A 17,126-nucleotide genomic window follows, 5' to 3' on the forward strand; every position below is an offset into this window, starting at 1 on the left:
TAGGGATAGATTCTAAAGAAGACTTTAAGTCTTGAATTTCTTTCTTCAAATTGAGCATCTCAAGTTTAGCCATAGAGGCTTCCCTTTTGAAAAGTTTTATTTTGGCATGATAGTCACTACATTTGTTAGTTAGTTCATTTATCATGTCATGACATTCATCATCAATCTCATACACCAAAGAATCATCAACCAACACATTCTCAACATTTACAACACAAGAGGCACTAGGGTTATTTTTCACAACAACAATATCACTAGAGCTATCATGAGGTTCTATCCCTACACCATCCCAAGAAATAAAAGGTAGAGTACTTACCTCGGATGGGGACTCATCAACTAGAGCCATGAAGCAAAGATTTGCTCTTGCCTCTTCTTGGCAATCTTCATCGGATTGATAGTCACTTTCATCATCCCAAGTGGTGATGAATCCTTTCTTATCCTTTTGAAAGGGTTTCCTTTGCCCTTGTCGACATTCCGGTCTAATATGACCCGGTTTGCCACACCCATGACAAGTGACATCTCTTCTAGGAGTAAGAGTCTCTTGTTTGGAGTTGGATGATCTCTTGAAGTTTGAGGACTCACCCTTTTGCTCATATTTTTGAACTTGAGACTTCTTCCTTGTTCTCCATTCCCTTACTTTCTTAGACAATAGCACCATCTCTTCATCATCTTCTTCATCACTTGCATTAAGCTCCTCTTCAACCTTACTTTCAATTGCTTTAGCCTTCAAAGCAATTCCCTTAGTTTTCTCTTCTTGAGACTTCTTCAACTCTTGAATTTCCTTCATGTAGGTCATCTCATGAAGAAGTAGGTTTCCGATAAGCTCATCGGTTCTCAAATTCCTTATGTCATGTGATTCCTCAATGGCGGTTATCTTCGGTTGCCAATCAAGGAGAGGCAATGAACGAAGAATTTTGCCATTGATTTCACCAAGAGTATAGTGCTTACCAAGCTTCTTGAGATTGGTGGTAATGCCAAAAAGTCTATTGGTAGTCTCGGTGACGGTCTCATTTGGCTTGTTCTTGAACCCTTCATATTCTCCAATGAGAAGCTCAACCTTCTTGTTCTTTACTTGAACCGTTCCTTCATGGTAGTTCTCAAGAATCTTCCACATATCATGAGCCGTTGTGCAATGTTGAACCCTTCCTTGCTCTTCTCTACACAAAGATGAAATGATCACACAAATAGCCTTCCGGTTGAGAGCATTAGCTAGAACTTGATCCTTGGTCCAATCTTTTCTTGGCCAAGGTATAATAGCACCATTCAACTCTTGAGTAGGAGCCACATAACCATCAAGAACCATATGCCATAAGTTCACACCATCCATATCGAGATAGTTTTCCATACGAAATTTCCAATTTGGATAATCCGTTCCATCAAAGAAGGGACGAAGAGTGTGAGTAAAGTTTTCGGTAGCCATTTGAATCGAAGAACTCGCAATTAAGCAATGAGATGAGTAACTTAGCTTTGATACCAATTGAAATCCCTAAATAGCTACCTTAGAGGGGGTGAATAAGGTTTAGTGAGTAATTAAAATTTAGTAGGAGTTTAAGAGAAGAGAAATTGACACAAGCAATTTAGAGTGGTTCGGATTACAAACCAATCCTACTCCACTACTCAATCAAGGATTGAGATTTTAGAATTCACTAATGGATTGTGCTTTAAAGCTAAACACAAACTTTACAAAAGAGATTTCCAAGAGATAATCTCAAACTCACAAAATGTTTTTCTAAGGATAAACAAAAACCTACAACACTAATAATTGAATCACAATGATTAATCAATCAACAAAAAGATAAGCAATCAATTAATTGATGCACAATAAATGTAGAGAGAATAAATTGAATGCTTGAGTATATGTTTTGTTGCTGGAGTGTCTAACCTCATAAATGAGGTAGACAAGGGGTATTTATAACCCCAACAACAAACCCTTGAATCTTCTAGAAGAAAGCTCAAGTTTGTGCTGAAAAGCACCCAGTAGCGCCCGTGATTCCTATGTCGCGCCCGCGATATTCAAATGTCAGGAATTCAACCAATGGTTGAAGGCCACTTGTCAAGCAACTGATGGAGGGCTCTGATATAGCCGTTGGACCTTCAACGTTCATATTCATCGCGCCCGCGATGTACATGTAGCGCCCGCGATACATTTGGAAAACCAAAGCTGTTTGATGAGTGGTGTATCGCGCCCGTGATGTTATGTATCACGCCCGAGATTCATGTATCACGCCCGTGATGGAAAAGGGATCTCGGGCGCGATATGCTACTGGAACTAGTCGGAAAATGGAATTTTCGATTCTCGCTAGAAAGCTTCGATTCGACCCGGGATGGTTTCTATATGTTCCTACACACTAATAAACATGATTAGGCTCTTTAAATTGATTGTCAAACTCAAAATTAGGGTTCAAATGGGACTTGGTCCAACACAACTCAATGTAAACCTAATTTCAATCCAAAGTAATTTTTTAGTAAATTATTTTAATTTTGAAATGTAAATTAATATCAACTAAATGCAAACTTAATAACTGAACGTCGACTCAATGTCAAACTAATGTCGACTCAATGTCAACTCAATGTAAAGCTAATGTCGACTCAATGATGACTCAATGTCAACTCAATATAAACCTAATATCAACTCAATTTAAACTTAATATAAATTAAATTTAATATCAACTCAACGTCGACTCAATGTCAAGTGAATATAAATCTAATATAAACTCAATGTAAAATTGATGTAAACTACATGTCAATTCAAAGTAAATGTTTTAGTAAATTATTATAATTTTAAACATTAACTTAATATCAACTCAACGTCGACTTAATATCAATTTAATGACAGCTCAATGTCAACTCAATGTAAACTTAATGCCAATTCAATGTAATCCTAATGTCAACTCAGTGTAAATCTCATGTCAATGCATGCAGACCTAATGTCAACTCAGTATAAATTTAATGTCAATCCGAAATAGTAAATTATTTTAATTTTGAAATGTAACTTAATATCAACTCAACGTAAACCTAATGTCAACTCGATATAAATCTAATGTCAACTCAATGTAAACTTGATGAAGGTTACATGTCAATTTAAAGCAATTTTTTTAGTAATTTATTATAATTTTAAAAACTAACTTTATATCAACTAAATTAACTTATACAATTTATTTTGAGTTTATATCGAGTTGACATTAAGTTAATTGTGTTTCTAATACATTAATTTATAAATTTATTTTAACTTAATTTACTTTAAGTTAATATTTAATTTACACTAGTATTAATTTAATTAGAATAAATTAATTTAAATTTTAACAAGCATAATATTTTATTAGTATTTTATAATAATATATAATTTATAATCAACCATTTTAATATGTTTATATTTAGTTTAAATGCTTCCTTATACATTATTAAAGAGTATATGTATATATATTAAAGAGTAATTAAAGACAACAAACATGTCTTGCCTTGATGGTTAGACACATGGACAAAGTGTGAGAGGTCATGGGTTCTATTCCTACTAATAGCAAATTTATATTTTATTTAATTCTTTTAAAATCTCACCACTATAGTTGACTGCCGTTGACCGCGGGTTGACCGCTGTTGACCGCGGTGAGAGGTCATGGGTTCTATTCCTACTAATAGCAAATTTATATTTTATTTAATTCTTTTAAAATCTCACCACTACAGTTGACTGCCGTTGACCGCGGGTTGACTTCTGTTGACCGCGGGTTGACCGCTGTTGACCGCGGTGGTCCGGCCGTTGACCGCGGTGGTCCGGACGTTGACCGGCGTTGACCGCGGTGGTCCGGCCGTTGACCGGCGTTGACCGCGGTTGTCCGGCCGGTCGGACCGGAATTTGGCCGGTGGTCGGTGGCGGTTGGTTAGATTGTCTAACCAAATCTAGATTTGCCACGTGTCATCATTTGATTGACTCAAACATAGACCAATGAAATGTTGACAAATAACAAGGACAATATTGTCTCATTTTCTTTTATTTTGGGTTATGAGGGATTTTTGTAAACTTTTTATTTTTTTTGAGAGATTTTTGCCAAAATCAAAATGGTGAGGGAAAAGTGAAACACCATAGCATTTTTAGGGGATTTGTGTAAAAAACCCAATTAAGAACCCGAGCCATACCCGCTCTAATACCATATTAGAAATATTAGCGGGAGTAATTAATTATAAATTGGTGAGAATGTGACAACTCCACATACTTATGAGAATGTTTAGGTTCAACCATGATCTAATAACTAGAACTAGTTAATAGGTGATTGAACCTTTACACTTATAAAATCATTTATATTTCTTCTTCCAAACAATGTGGGATTATCTTTAACGGATACCCGTTCCATCTTTCCTTAATTTAGGCACTGGATATGTTTACACAATAATTATGAGAATGCAGGGTGATTAAATTTTTTAGTTTTTTTTTCACAATAATTTTTTTAGTTAATGGACTCCATATCGGCATGGTTTTGTGACTCTGGTTACCGTGTGGAATTAGGCATATGCTATTAGAACAAATTATTAAATCGTCTTAATATCCAAAATTAAATTCTTATAACTTTGATTAAACTTATAAAAAATCAAATAAAGTAGAGTAATTAAAATAAAGAGATTAAAAGTAGTTGGGAAATGGGAAGGTGAGATGCTGAGGAAGTGATGGTCCCAAATGGCAAGCTGCAAACATCAACAGCTATGGCTTGCCTGGATACAACTCTACCAGTTTCCTTAATTAACTAACTTACCTGCTTTTTTTTTTTTGTGAGAATTCTGACTGCAAAATTCGTAGGTCTATATTATGAACATTTTCCACATCCCCTGTCTTTTGAGAAAATGACTCTACCCCAGGGCAGAACCACAATATTCTGACTCAATTGATATGTCCACCATAATATACAGAACTAGTTGATAGGTATTTAATTTTTAAATTTATCAAATAAATATTAATATAACAAAATAAATAAATGAAATAAAATAAAATATGAACAAATTACTTGTAAGACCTATTAGTTAATTACATATAAAATCATGATGTTTGCGCCAAATTTTTAAAATAACGTGACTTTTAAAGCGTGCCAATCACAGAAACCATTTTCCATTTCTTTTTAATTTTATTATGGATGCATTTTTTAATGTAATTTTGCTGACTTGAACACCCGATAGATCTGCCACGTGTCATGTCACGTCAGTAAAAATGCCACTAAAAATTACCTATGCTATTTTTAAAAAGAAATAAAAAATGATGTCTGTGATTGACACGTTTTAAAGGTTATGTTGTTTTTAAAACTTAGCGTAAAAGTCTTGATTTTATATATAATTAACCCTTAAAATTACATCAATAATAAACTCATACCGTATTTTTATAAATATTTTCGTATTTTACAAATTTTAAGTCAATTTAAATTTTTATAAACAAAATAATCAACATATATTTTTACAAATTTAGGTATTTTGTATAAAAATCCTTATAGTATGTGGGTGTATATGAATGAAGAAAGAGTCAATGCGCTCTCTGAACTTGTGACACGGATATGCCTGTGCAAAATCCGAACCCAACAAAGGTTCTGCACCGAACCGAACCAAAAATTGAAAAGTGGTTAGGTTAATAGGTAATGTGGTGCAGTTTTGTAATACCCCGTAAGTTCAAGTGCTGATTAGTGTAACGTGTCCTGCAGAGAGGGACCGGAGTTGCAAAAATATAAGATTTTGGATATTAAAGAACCGGATAATGGACGTCCAAGTTTAAGGATTTGAATAGAAAAATTTGGATATCGGCATTGGTTAAAGTGGAAAACTCGACCTCTATCTTTCTCAAGCATCAAATCAAGGTAAGGGCTGAGTTTTAGGTTAGGGTTTTGAAGGTTTTATGGTTGTTTTGATTTTGTATGTTACGGTTGGATCGAATATGTCGAAATCATGTTATTTTTGACGTTTTTGATAATTTTTTAGTTGGGTTATGTGTTAGAATGATGTGGAAGCATGACAAGATGGATTTAACTATTTTTCGGAGGTCGGAATCACGTCGGAATGAAAATTGGGGACGTTTTGGAGTTCCTCACAACGTGAGGAGGATCCTCACGACCTGAGGAAGCTCCTCACGACGTGAGGAAGCTCCTTAGCATGTAAGGAAGGCCTGTCACAATGTGCCAATCAAATTTGAACTCGGGTACGACGTGCCGAGGCCCGACACGACGTACCCCGACCCGATATCGATCCTCAGATTCTAAAATTATGAAATAGAACACGACGTGTATGATTTGGGTTTAGTAATGAATATAACACGTAATTGGAAATCGATAAGAGGAATTCGACGACTACTTTGGCTAAGTATAAGAGTAGGATTAAGAGTTAGCAAATTTAAGAATCATATTAGGAATAAGATCATATTGACCTAAGCTTGTAACTGAGGGATTTGGTATTAAGTTGACGTTTATGAATTAAACATACGTATGATTTGAATTTGTCACAGACGTATCGACGAACTACGAGATCGATCGGTTAGTACATCCGGTGAAATATAGGTCGACATATTGGTGTATCGTTTGATTGAATAGCATATTCTGTGAGTTATACTTTACTTTTGTGTATTATTACGTAATATTTTTGATAATATAATTAGGAATATCAACTACATCGCATGCTATAGTATTTTATCACTATAAATGAATTTGTGTATCGTATTATAAAATATCTTGTTTGTGAAAACTAGTATATGATCTGGGGGAACGAGCTACCTATTGGACGTCAATAGGCTGTGTTCACCAGAGTCAGGGTACGTCATAGATAGAATTAGTCTCGATCGCTTATTAGAGTACTCTCCTCGTTTGTTTAGATACAAGGCCAGCTTGGTGGAATTATCCCGCGACATGTATCTATTGAGTCACCATGGTTGAACTATTCTGGGACTCATCGATCGATCGTTTGGATATAAGAAATGGTACCGGTGTAACTCGGTTGAATTATCCCTGACGGTACCACTTGGTAAGGTTAAACTCGGTTGAACTATCCCGGCACCTTACCAAAAGGATTTGAGAAATCGTAGTTGCTCGTTCTGATTAGGGATTCTACCCTAATTCAGGTTGGTTTGGTATTAGGGTTTCGATCAGATCAAATACTTGAATTATAATATGTGTTTATATATATATATATATATATATATATATATATATATATATATATATATATATATATATATATATATACACGTTTTGTTTTAAATGTGATGTTATCTTGAGTAGTACCATTAGTAATATGTTCTCACTCAGCATAGTCTGACCCCGTTGATGTTTACCACTTTCAGGTGATTAGTTTCGGATTAGATAGACATCATCTTTTGTGCCGGGAGTTCTTTGGACTTGTTCAAAGAACGACTCCCTTTAGAGCTGCAGTACTCTACGTGACCAGCTATGGGCTAATATAGCAGTGTCTTTACATGTCTTGTACACGTTTATACCTGCTATTTGATATATATATGTCATTTGTTAGGCTACGCTAGTTCGTATGATCGTCTTTGATGCTGTTTAGTGTTAACATCATTTGTGTATAGATCGATTAGCTGGGCTAGTACGTAAGACATTACGAAAGTGCAATGCCCACTATGATTGTATCGACGACGTATTTATATATGATATCATGTTATAGTTACAAACGTGTCTTTGTTGTTACATGTTTGTATATGTTGGTTAATACATGTTTTTGTAAAAAAGTTAGGGTGGTCCTAAACTTGCTACGGCTTTCGGAGCTACCGCTCCCATTCTCTAGTGCCGGTCTCGACTCTATAATTTGGGTCGTGACAAGTTTGGTTTGACAAAAGAGAAATTCTGGTTATCATTATTTTAAAACCGAATAAACTGAAAATCCAAATTAGCAAACCGACGTCGTTTTGTGTGTTTAAATGTACAACCCTGTGACTTTACATATAATAACCTTATCTTCTTCTTTCCACCCAACCTAAATCACAATATAATTGATTGTATTGGTAGAAAATATAGATTGTTTCATATTTATTATGTATTTAACCTTGTAAAAGTTTAGAATTTTAATTAATTTATTTTGAATTTATAACCGAATTAAAAATCAAAAATCGTATCAAACCGAATTTTTTATGGTAAAAATAAATTTCGATTATCTCTATAAATTTATGGTTCGGTTTTCATTTTCATGTTCCGTAAACCGTACAGTTTTAGACTTTACACTACCGAACCGTAATACCGAATACGTACTCCTAGACACATAATCCAATTTTTATTTTTTGAGCAACTAATCCTAACACTTTTTATTTATGGGCCAGATTACCCCATAATTGTATTTTGAAAATGCATGAAGTATAAATCGGAGGTGAGAGATGAGAAAAAGAAATTAGATTACAGTTTTTTTAATTACCTCTCATGCGAAAATGACAGCCCTTCTATTTGAAGGAAAGTCTGTCCTCCTGTCTTTACTCTTTTTCCAGTTTCCTAATTATTGCAATAAAATTATTCTAAATTTATTTTTTAAATAAAAATATAAATTATGAGATAATCTGACCTAAAGATGAAGAGTGGGTTAGTTGTTTAAAATAGTAAAAATTAAATTAAATAATTTTATATCACAAATTAAATTCAGAGTGCGCATTGATCTTTACTCCTATATGAATTGGGAACAAGAAGCATAGGCCTACATAGTTGATTAGTCATGTCATATTGTGGAAAACCTTGGACTTGAGTGCTATAGCCCATCAGGACTCTGCTCCTTTCATGCTTTTAGATCCTTATTTTTTCATATTTTGGTGTACCGCTGCATCATCATCAGATCTCACCTTTTCAAGTTTCAACTCACAATTTTGTCTCAGGATAAATTATTGTCTGTTATAAATTTTGATTTTGATTTTTGTTTTTTAACTCAAATCTCATGTGTAATAGAATTTCAATATATAAACATATAATGATGAAAACCAATAAAAAAATTAATATTTTTTAAAATTCAAAAAATATATAGTAAATTTAGACCTGAATTCAAAGAGATAATAATAATTTTTTATTATTTTACCATACATGCATTGACAACATCGTACTAGATATTAGATAAGCTCTTATGACATAGCAAAGTCGTAGTAGCAAATTCAAAACGAATCATAAAATGAATAAAAATATAAAATAATATAAATATTTTTAAAGCGGATAAAACTATAGTATTAAATATGATGTAGATGATATTATTAAAAAAATTAATTTTAAAAAGTAAATTCTCTGTCATTCGGTCTTTGTATTTCCGTTCATAAACAGAGTAGAAATGCCTATAATTGGTTATTTTATTTAATCAACTTGGTTTTTGGTCCAGTTTACATTAAAATTCAACTGTAATATTTTAAAATTTACAATTAAATGGAACCAAAACTGAAGGTCTTTTGGTGTGAAATCGAACAGAAATTATAAATTTGGTTTGGTGATTAAAAATTATTGCTAAAAACTGTTTACTCCCATTATATAAACCAGCCACGTGGGTCTCACTTATCACCATGACTAGTAAGACTACATTAGGTGGTATGGCCATTGACTTGTGCCACTTTTTAGACATTGTGATTTTCTTTTTGTCAACAAGATGCACTATGTCCAATTTCCAATTGATTTTATTTGTGTTTTTCTTGATGTTCATCGGCTCATAGCCGATAATCAAACAAATTAAATAAATTATTTAGTGTGTTCAGTTATTTTAATTAATTAAATAATCAATTTTATCAATATTATTTATTAAAAAAATATTTTTTTTATTTCTCGTTAAATATAAATTTAGAGGATAAATAGATTTCTAAGTCATATACAATATTTTAAAATATCTTAATTTTTTTAGAAAATTACAGAATAACATTCTAGACATTAATTTGGCCTGTTTGACTAATTCGATAATTTTATACCGAATAGAATTATCTAACTTTTTCAAATTAAACATTTTAACCATTACAAAATTAAATTAATAAAAATCAAACAAAATTAAAATTTTAATGTAGTCTGGTTGGTTAATTGTATATGAATGTTGCAACTCTTTAATTTCAAAAATCAGTATAAATATTAGTTCTCTCTTTTCCTCCCTTTCTTTAGAGAATGCTACAAAAATGGTGTTGGGTCCAGCAAGGGGGAGAGGGAATTGAGACAAAAAGCTTTTGTTAAAATATGATAAGCTAATGAAACAGCTTAAGGTGAATGATATAAATTCTATACCGGCTAATCAAATATGAATCTATTTGAAAGTATTATAAGATTGACTTGTGAAAATCTTTTTAAGTAAGTGTGAAAACCAAGTGATTTGTAAAGCAAGTTTAGTTTAAAGCAATCTCCTTTTTGAAAACAGTTTTGTTAGAAGCTGATCGAGCAGAAGTGTAGTATAAATCAGAACACTAGATTTTTATAGTGGTTTGGCAACCCCGACTACATCCACTCCTTAGAAATCTTCATTCTTAAATATTTTACTCTTCAATATCTATTACGGGCTATAAATAAATCCAATAAAAATACAGCGCTAATTCTACCCAAAACTAGTATGTAATTTACAAGTTAATTTGATAGATTCAGCAAACTAATACCCTTTAGAGAGAATAAATCTAATTCTACCCAGAAGTTAATTTATTCCTCACAAGATGTATACAAAAAGGTGGCATGATCTCTCACTCAAACAAATCCTAATTTTTCTGAGAGTAATAATCAAAATTGATAGCTCTATGATTTTGTGGAAGATTGATCCTTTTCACTTGATATTTCACACCTTTACAAATGGAGAAGATTACATTTTATAAACTCCTTTAATCTTCTAGAGAGTAGGATTGAGTCATATCTTCAATATTCCTTCAATTCTTATCTTTTATGCAAGGTGTACAAGGTGATAAGAGTAGGAGTCTATTTTAGGCTGATCTGGCCAATCAGGTTGAGCTCACTTTTGTTTGCTAGTTCTGGCAGCCTGATTTGTGTAGTACAAGGTACACTGCCAACCTGATTTGTTGTTGGCTGAACTCGATTATGCCAAGCTGATTCCGAAAATACCATCCATCCATATTGCATAGAAAGATCAAAATGCTTCTAGATAACGGGCCTTATAATATTTAGTGGATTTTAGTTATCATCAAAATAAGGGATACAAAATAAGAGCCCATAGACAACAAATGGCTTAAAATAAGTCAAAAAAGAAATTTAATATGTTTTTTTTTTAAATTTGCACGCTTCATATTTTAGCTTTAAACATAAAAAATTATTTTGTATGTTCCGTATCAGATATGTGTTTGCAATGTATCTTTGAAATATTTTACATATATGTTATGAAATATTTTTATAATGATGAATAAAAGTATAGAAAAACAAAAGTAAAATGATTTATTAGATAAAAAAATAAAAATTGAGCATAAAATGAGTATTTATAAAGAATGAGTTTTTAAAATAGTTTTGTAATTTTTATTTTCTTTCTTTTATCTATAACAATAGTTATAGTTCTTTTATCTTGCCCCACATTAAAAACTTTATATTTAGATCACCAATCAAGTTTGGTTTAAGAGAAATTTTCAACCACAACATTCTTATCTAACCAAGAAATTAATGTTGCCAATGTGGTCCTATTCTAATTTCTAAGTTAGTGAGAGTATTCCCGGCTTGCTTCATTGATATGCCCTTAATTCGGAACAAACAATTTAATAGTGTTCGGACTTAGTAGTTTGGTTTAATTCTATTTTCAATTTATGAGAGCCATTTGTGTAAGAAATTAAATACCATTTAATGTTAATATTGGTATTATAATTTATTACTCCCTCCGTTTTTATTTAGTTGTCCATTTAGCCAAAATTGTAAATATTAGTAATAAAGTGAATTTTTTGTTTTGTCTTAAATTATAAGAGTAAATACTAATATAACCCTATTATGTAATAAATGCTTTATAAACTGAGTTGTATAGTCATTTATTAGGAAGTGATAGATTTGAAAAATAATAATGTTATTTTGAAATCCTAAATGAACAACTAAATAAAACGGAGGGAGTACTATTTTGAAATGCTTTCATATTTTAATTCTTTTATAATTGAGAATTTAGCAATTATTTCTCATATAAGCATTCATTGTAAACTGAATATAAGCCCTCGCTAACACTTTACCACATAGTTAGACACAGTTTGTATTAAGAAAATTTAAATAAATAACATTTCTAATTTTATAAAATTTAATAAATTTAAATAAAATCAATCATTTGATAAAATAAAAAAACAAAAGAAAGTATAATTTTTCAAGTTTCAACGTTTCAAATTCTATCTGCTAGGTAAAAACATTGATGTCTGTCTTTTTTTACAAACGATAACACCATAAAGAAAAGAAACTAGTAATTAATATACTACTATTATATTTAAAAAAATTAAAATAAATAACATAATAAATTTTAAATCAATTTAACTACATTGTGACAATTGTTACATTTGTCCATATGGAGGAAGCATAAATTTTAAAAATGATAAATTCAAAGGATGACTTATTAAGTATTCGATTTAAATAGCAATTTGCCCCCTCAACTTGTAAGCAATGGGCAATTAACACATAAATTAACTTTATGGGCAAATTAGTCATGAACTTGTATATTATAGGCAATTCGCCCCGTTTTAAAAAATTAGCTTAAAATTTTATGGGCCAAATTGCCAATTTAGGGACAAATAATTTACAAGTTTAGGGGGTAAATTGCCAAAATGGGGCTAATTGCCCATAATATGCAAATTCATGACTAATTTGCCCACAAAATTAATTTATGTGTTAATTGCCCATTGCATACAAGTTGAGGGGGCAAATTGCTACTTAAGTCTGAAGTATTCTACTCCATCTCTTTCTGTTTTGTTGTAAAATGAAAACAGATTGTGGTCCTAAAGACCTGCAAGAAAAGGCTGTATCAGTCACATAAATGCTTATTTAAACCTAATTATGAATCCTTTTGACTACAATTTTTCCAATATTATACTAATATCTAACAGATCTCAATTGCTTTGAAATTCTATAAACAAACAACTCTAATAAGACACTTATATTGTCTCTATTACCTAATTGACCATGTAACTTGCACCCATTGTTTCTGAACTCTTGCCTCTCCAATCAGTCTTTAAATTTTAACTAGTACAAGTAATATTTTAGTTATTTTAGTTTTCTATTTAACAATTTAACCGTCTCTGTTTCATTTCCGTGTTTATTCCATCTATTCTAATAATATGATGTCTCAATTGAAACTATAGACGTGTAAAATAAAATTTTATCGCACGGCAACATGTGATAGTTTTAAGCGTTCATATAAGAAGTAAAATTTAGGAACTGATCGAGGAGAGAGACGATAATCCATGGACATTTAGCGTAAATTGCCAAAAATTTACCTATACTAATAAACAGTAGAAATTGAAGTGGGTCAGCTCATCTGATGAAGAAAATGTTGTTATATTTTTATCAAAAGTTGGTCAGAGTATCCAAAGGTGATTACACTATTCAAATCAAAACCACAATTTTCTTGCGTAGCCCATAAAGCACAGAAAAAAAAGGAAGCTTTCAAGAAAATATATGGAAAAGGTAACTGTACGGTGCCATGAGATTGCTAAAAGAACATCTAAAATCAAACAAAATAGAAAAGTGTAAAGTACTATTTGGGTCCTTAAACTTATAGGAAAAAAGTCATCAAAATTAAATTAATATATTTTCCATAATTTTATTTGCATCAAGTGTTGTGTTTTCAGAGCGCAAATACAACAGCCGTGAATATTTTTCTTAAACATCTTACGTCAATTTCAGGATATTATATTTTCAAATTAATAGCCTACATTAATTTTATTACAAGAGTGGAGGTAATTGGTATTCTTTTAGAGAGTCCTAGACTAAATTGTAAAAATCTATCAAAATTATGAACAAGGATAATAAATTCAAGGACTGGAATAAGCTTTTCTCCAAATAAAAAGCAAAGAACATAAAAACAGACAGAAATAAAAACAGGAGCACATGAGCAGATACAGAGCAAAAATAGAGTAAAGAAGAACATTATTATATAAAGAATCAACAGTTTCATGGTTCCATATTTCGTTTTCATACTGTAAATATTAGCAGAAAGCCATAGAGATTCTCTCATTACAGCCTCACATATAATAAAATGATACTAACAGTCATTAATAATTATAGTATTGTTTAAAGTTTCAAAATCTATATTCAGTTCAATTACCAAGAACATCAACAATTAATAAACAACAAGAAATGGTTGAAATTAATTAATTAATCAAGTAAAACCCAACCTTCTCTTCTTCCAGAAACTAATCTCTGGATCAAGTTTTGTTTCAGTTCTTGCTGGTTCTGATTTACACCTCGTCAGTATCAAAGGATGTTCATGTACAGTAGTTTTATCATCTTCCTCTGTTTTCAATTCTTGAATTTTTCCAATTTTTTCTTCCATTGAACCTTCTAATTCTTCTAATTTTTTAATCTTTTCTTCAGTTTCTTGATCAGATTCTTTGCAAAGTAACTCTCTGTTTGACGCTGAACTATTATCTTCTTCATTGTCGTCGTCTTCTTCTTCCTCTGTAATTTTTTGATCTGCACTCTGTTTTTGCTCTGTTTCTTCATTTTTTAAAGGCGAACCCCAAATTCTACAAGCTAGAGATGAAGATCTATAAGGAGCAGATCTACTTCTTGTTAATAAAAAAGCATTCCTCGGCGGTGTAATAATTTCAGAAATATAGACTTTAACTTCATTTTCTTCATCTTCATCGTCGTCGTCTTCCTCGTCGAATTCTTGGTCTCTGTTACTAAATTTCGGTTCATTCTCTTCACAGTCTTCTCTTTTGTTTTTTCTTTTAAACCCACAATGAAATAACAGCTTCCATTTATTCCAAGAGGGTCTTGAACATTTCGGCTTGAGAAATTTCTTGCTAAAACGGCAGCAAAACAATGAGTTCTTCATCCATTCACAGCTTCGTCTGGGTTTATTACTTTTACCAGTTCCGGTTCGATTAATCTTGGGTTGTTTAGAGCGGTTAACTCTTACCTGACCCATGCAAGTGACTTTAGGAGACGTGGGTTCTTGAGTTTCAGTAGCCGCGTTCTTTTTTCTAACGAACATGGGACTAGAACGTGACCTGCCTCTGCTTCTGCTGCCAACATTGCTTCTCAAAAACCTCATTAATGGCGGCGGATATTTCTCAGCCCGACCCGGACTGGAAATGGGTTTTGAAGATAACTTCATTATGTTGAACAAAGTGTGTCTGTTACTCTGTTTTTTTGTTTGGTTAGATAAGAAAAGGAGAGACAGAGAAGTGAGAGTTATCGGTTTGGGTTGATGAACTTGAAGAAGGGAGAGGATATGGTGGTCACTCACTCACTTTTAAAATTGTTTTTTATTTTGGGGTTTTTAATTGTTTTTTGTATTTTTGTTTTTAATTGTTTGTGTATTATTTTTATGTTTTTTGCACGGATGGGTGAATCTGACTAATAGATTTCTCTATTTCGAGGTTGTAGGTTTCTATTTGGCTTGCTCTTCGAGGTCTCACTTTAACTCTATTTTTCATTTTTTTTTATTTAACCATATGTTTTACCCATAAATGAGTATGTACTAGTAGTATTTTTTAGATGCCCTACAAAATTAAATTAAAACTTTGTTATCTTTAAATTATGAGTTCCATTCAATTCCAGCCAAATTAAATCATATCATAATTTTATTGGTAAATTGAAAAGAATGACTTTTTAAAGATGTGAAATTTCGTAAATCAAACCAATTGATTTGGTGAAGTTTTTGCTTCATCGTTGTTTTGATTTGATTTCATAAATCGAACCAAATTAAACAAGTTGTTTTTTATTTAAATAAAATTGAACTAAAATAATTAAAATAATTATAAATATCAAAATGTGGTATTGCAAATAACTAAAGCTGGAATTGGACATGCAACTAACCACTAGTGAGTGAGAGGAGTTATTCCACTTAAGCATCCATGATTAATGGATGATTAATTACTGATCAACAAACAGGTTTAGTTCCTTTTTTAATCAAGGACCGTTCATTTATTTTATTGTTAAGAGGAAGGACAATGAATGGTGATCCTACACTTTTATAGTTGCTTATGCTTAAGACTTTTCCAAAATAGTACTTGTATTAGTTTAGTTTAGTTATGTTGATTTTCTTCTTCTTGATTGAGTTTTAGAAAGCCATCCATTATTTAAAGAGTTAATTAAGTTAGATGAACTTCCATCATAAAAAGGAAATTTTAGTTAGATGAACCATCCAACTCTCTTTTGATTTTAAAAAAATTAATTATTTTTTCATAATATTTGATTAAATTTAATGTTATTTCTCTCCCTCGATTAACTTACTAGTTGAGTAAAAATATACTAGATTTTATTGTTATAATTACATTTTAATTAAGTATTTAAATTCATTTTTCTTTCACAAAAATGCATAAAATCAAAAAATATAAATATAAATAAAATACTTTTAAAATTTATTCTTAATATTCATGATCGTATAAATATTTTAGAAAAATAAATAAATGTAGAAATTCTAATGATTACATTCTTCAATCAAGTCGACTAATATAGGTATCCAACGCAAAAGAGTAGTAATAGATTAACAAATTTTAAGATTGGACACACCATACGAAATGCCGTTTCAGGTTATTGAAGAAAGGCATAAGCAGAAGGCCAATCCTCTAAAAATCCCCTCACCTTTCAAACCCCTTTCGTTTGCATCCTCACCTTTCAAAATCTCCAATTTTACTCTAATTACAACCTTTCATTTTCAATTGCACCCTCGAAATATTAAATTGACCTTTTTTCACTCAAAAAATTTCAAATCAATATTTTTTATTTTTACTCATTTTCTAAATAGTACTAAATGTTAAAATTTCAACAATAAAAGCATCTTCTCTAAAAAATATTTTAAAAATTACTAAATTACTAAATTTCACATTCACATTTATTTAATTTTACCGTTTTAATTCCATAAAATTAATTAAATTAGATACTATTTATAATATTTGCTGAAATATAAAGTATTAATTTGAACTTTTTGCAGTAAAAATAGGTCAATTTAATATTTAAGGGTGTGATTGAAAGTGAAAGGTGGAAATTAGGGTAAAATTGGAGATTTTGAAAGGTGAGGGTGCAAATGAAAGAAAATTG

At 31.3% G+C, this 17,126-nt stretch overlaps 1 protein-coding gene across 1 annotated transcript; it reads right to left on the reverse strand.

The window, feature by feature from the left end:
- Nucleotides 1-13,986: 13,986 nt before the first annotated feature.
- On the reverse strand, nucleotides 13,987-15,518 carry LOC126676434 (uncharacterized). Its single transcript, XM_050370640.2, has one exon. It carries the CDS (start codon nucleotides 15,196-15,198, stop codon nucleotides 14,236-14,238), a length of 963 nt encoding a protein of 320 aa, XP_050226597.1. The 5' UTR covers nucleotides 15,199-15,518; the 3' UTR covers nucleotides 13,987-14,235.
- Nucleotides 15,519-17,126: the final 1,608 nt, after the last annotated feature.

The sequence above is a fragment of the Mercurialis annua genome, linkage group LG4 (assembly GCF_937616625.2).
Source record: "Mercurialis annua linkage group LG4, ddMerAnnu1.2, whole genome shotgun sequence".
NCBI classification, from domain to species: Eukaryota; Viridiplantae; Streptophyta; class Magnoliopsida; order Malpighiales; family Euphorbiaceae; genus Mercurialis; species Mercurialis annua.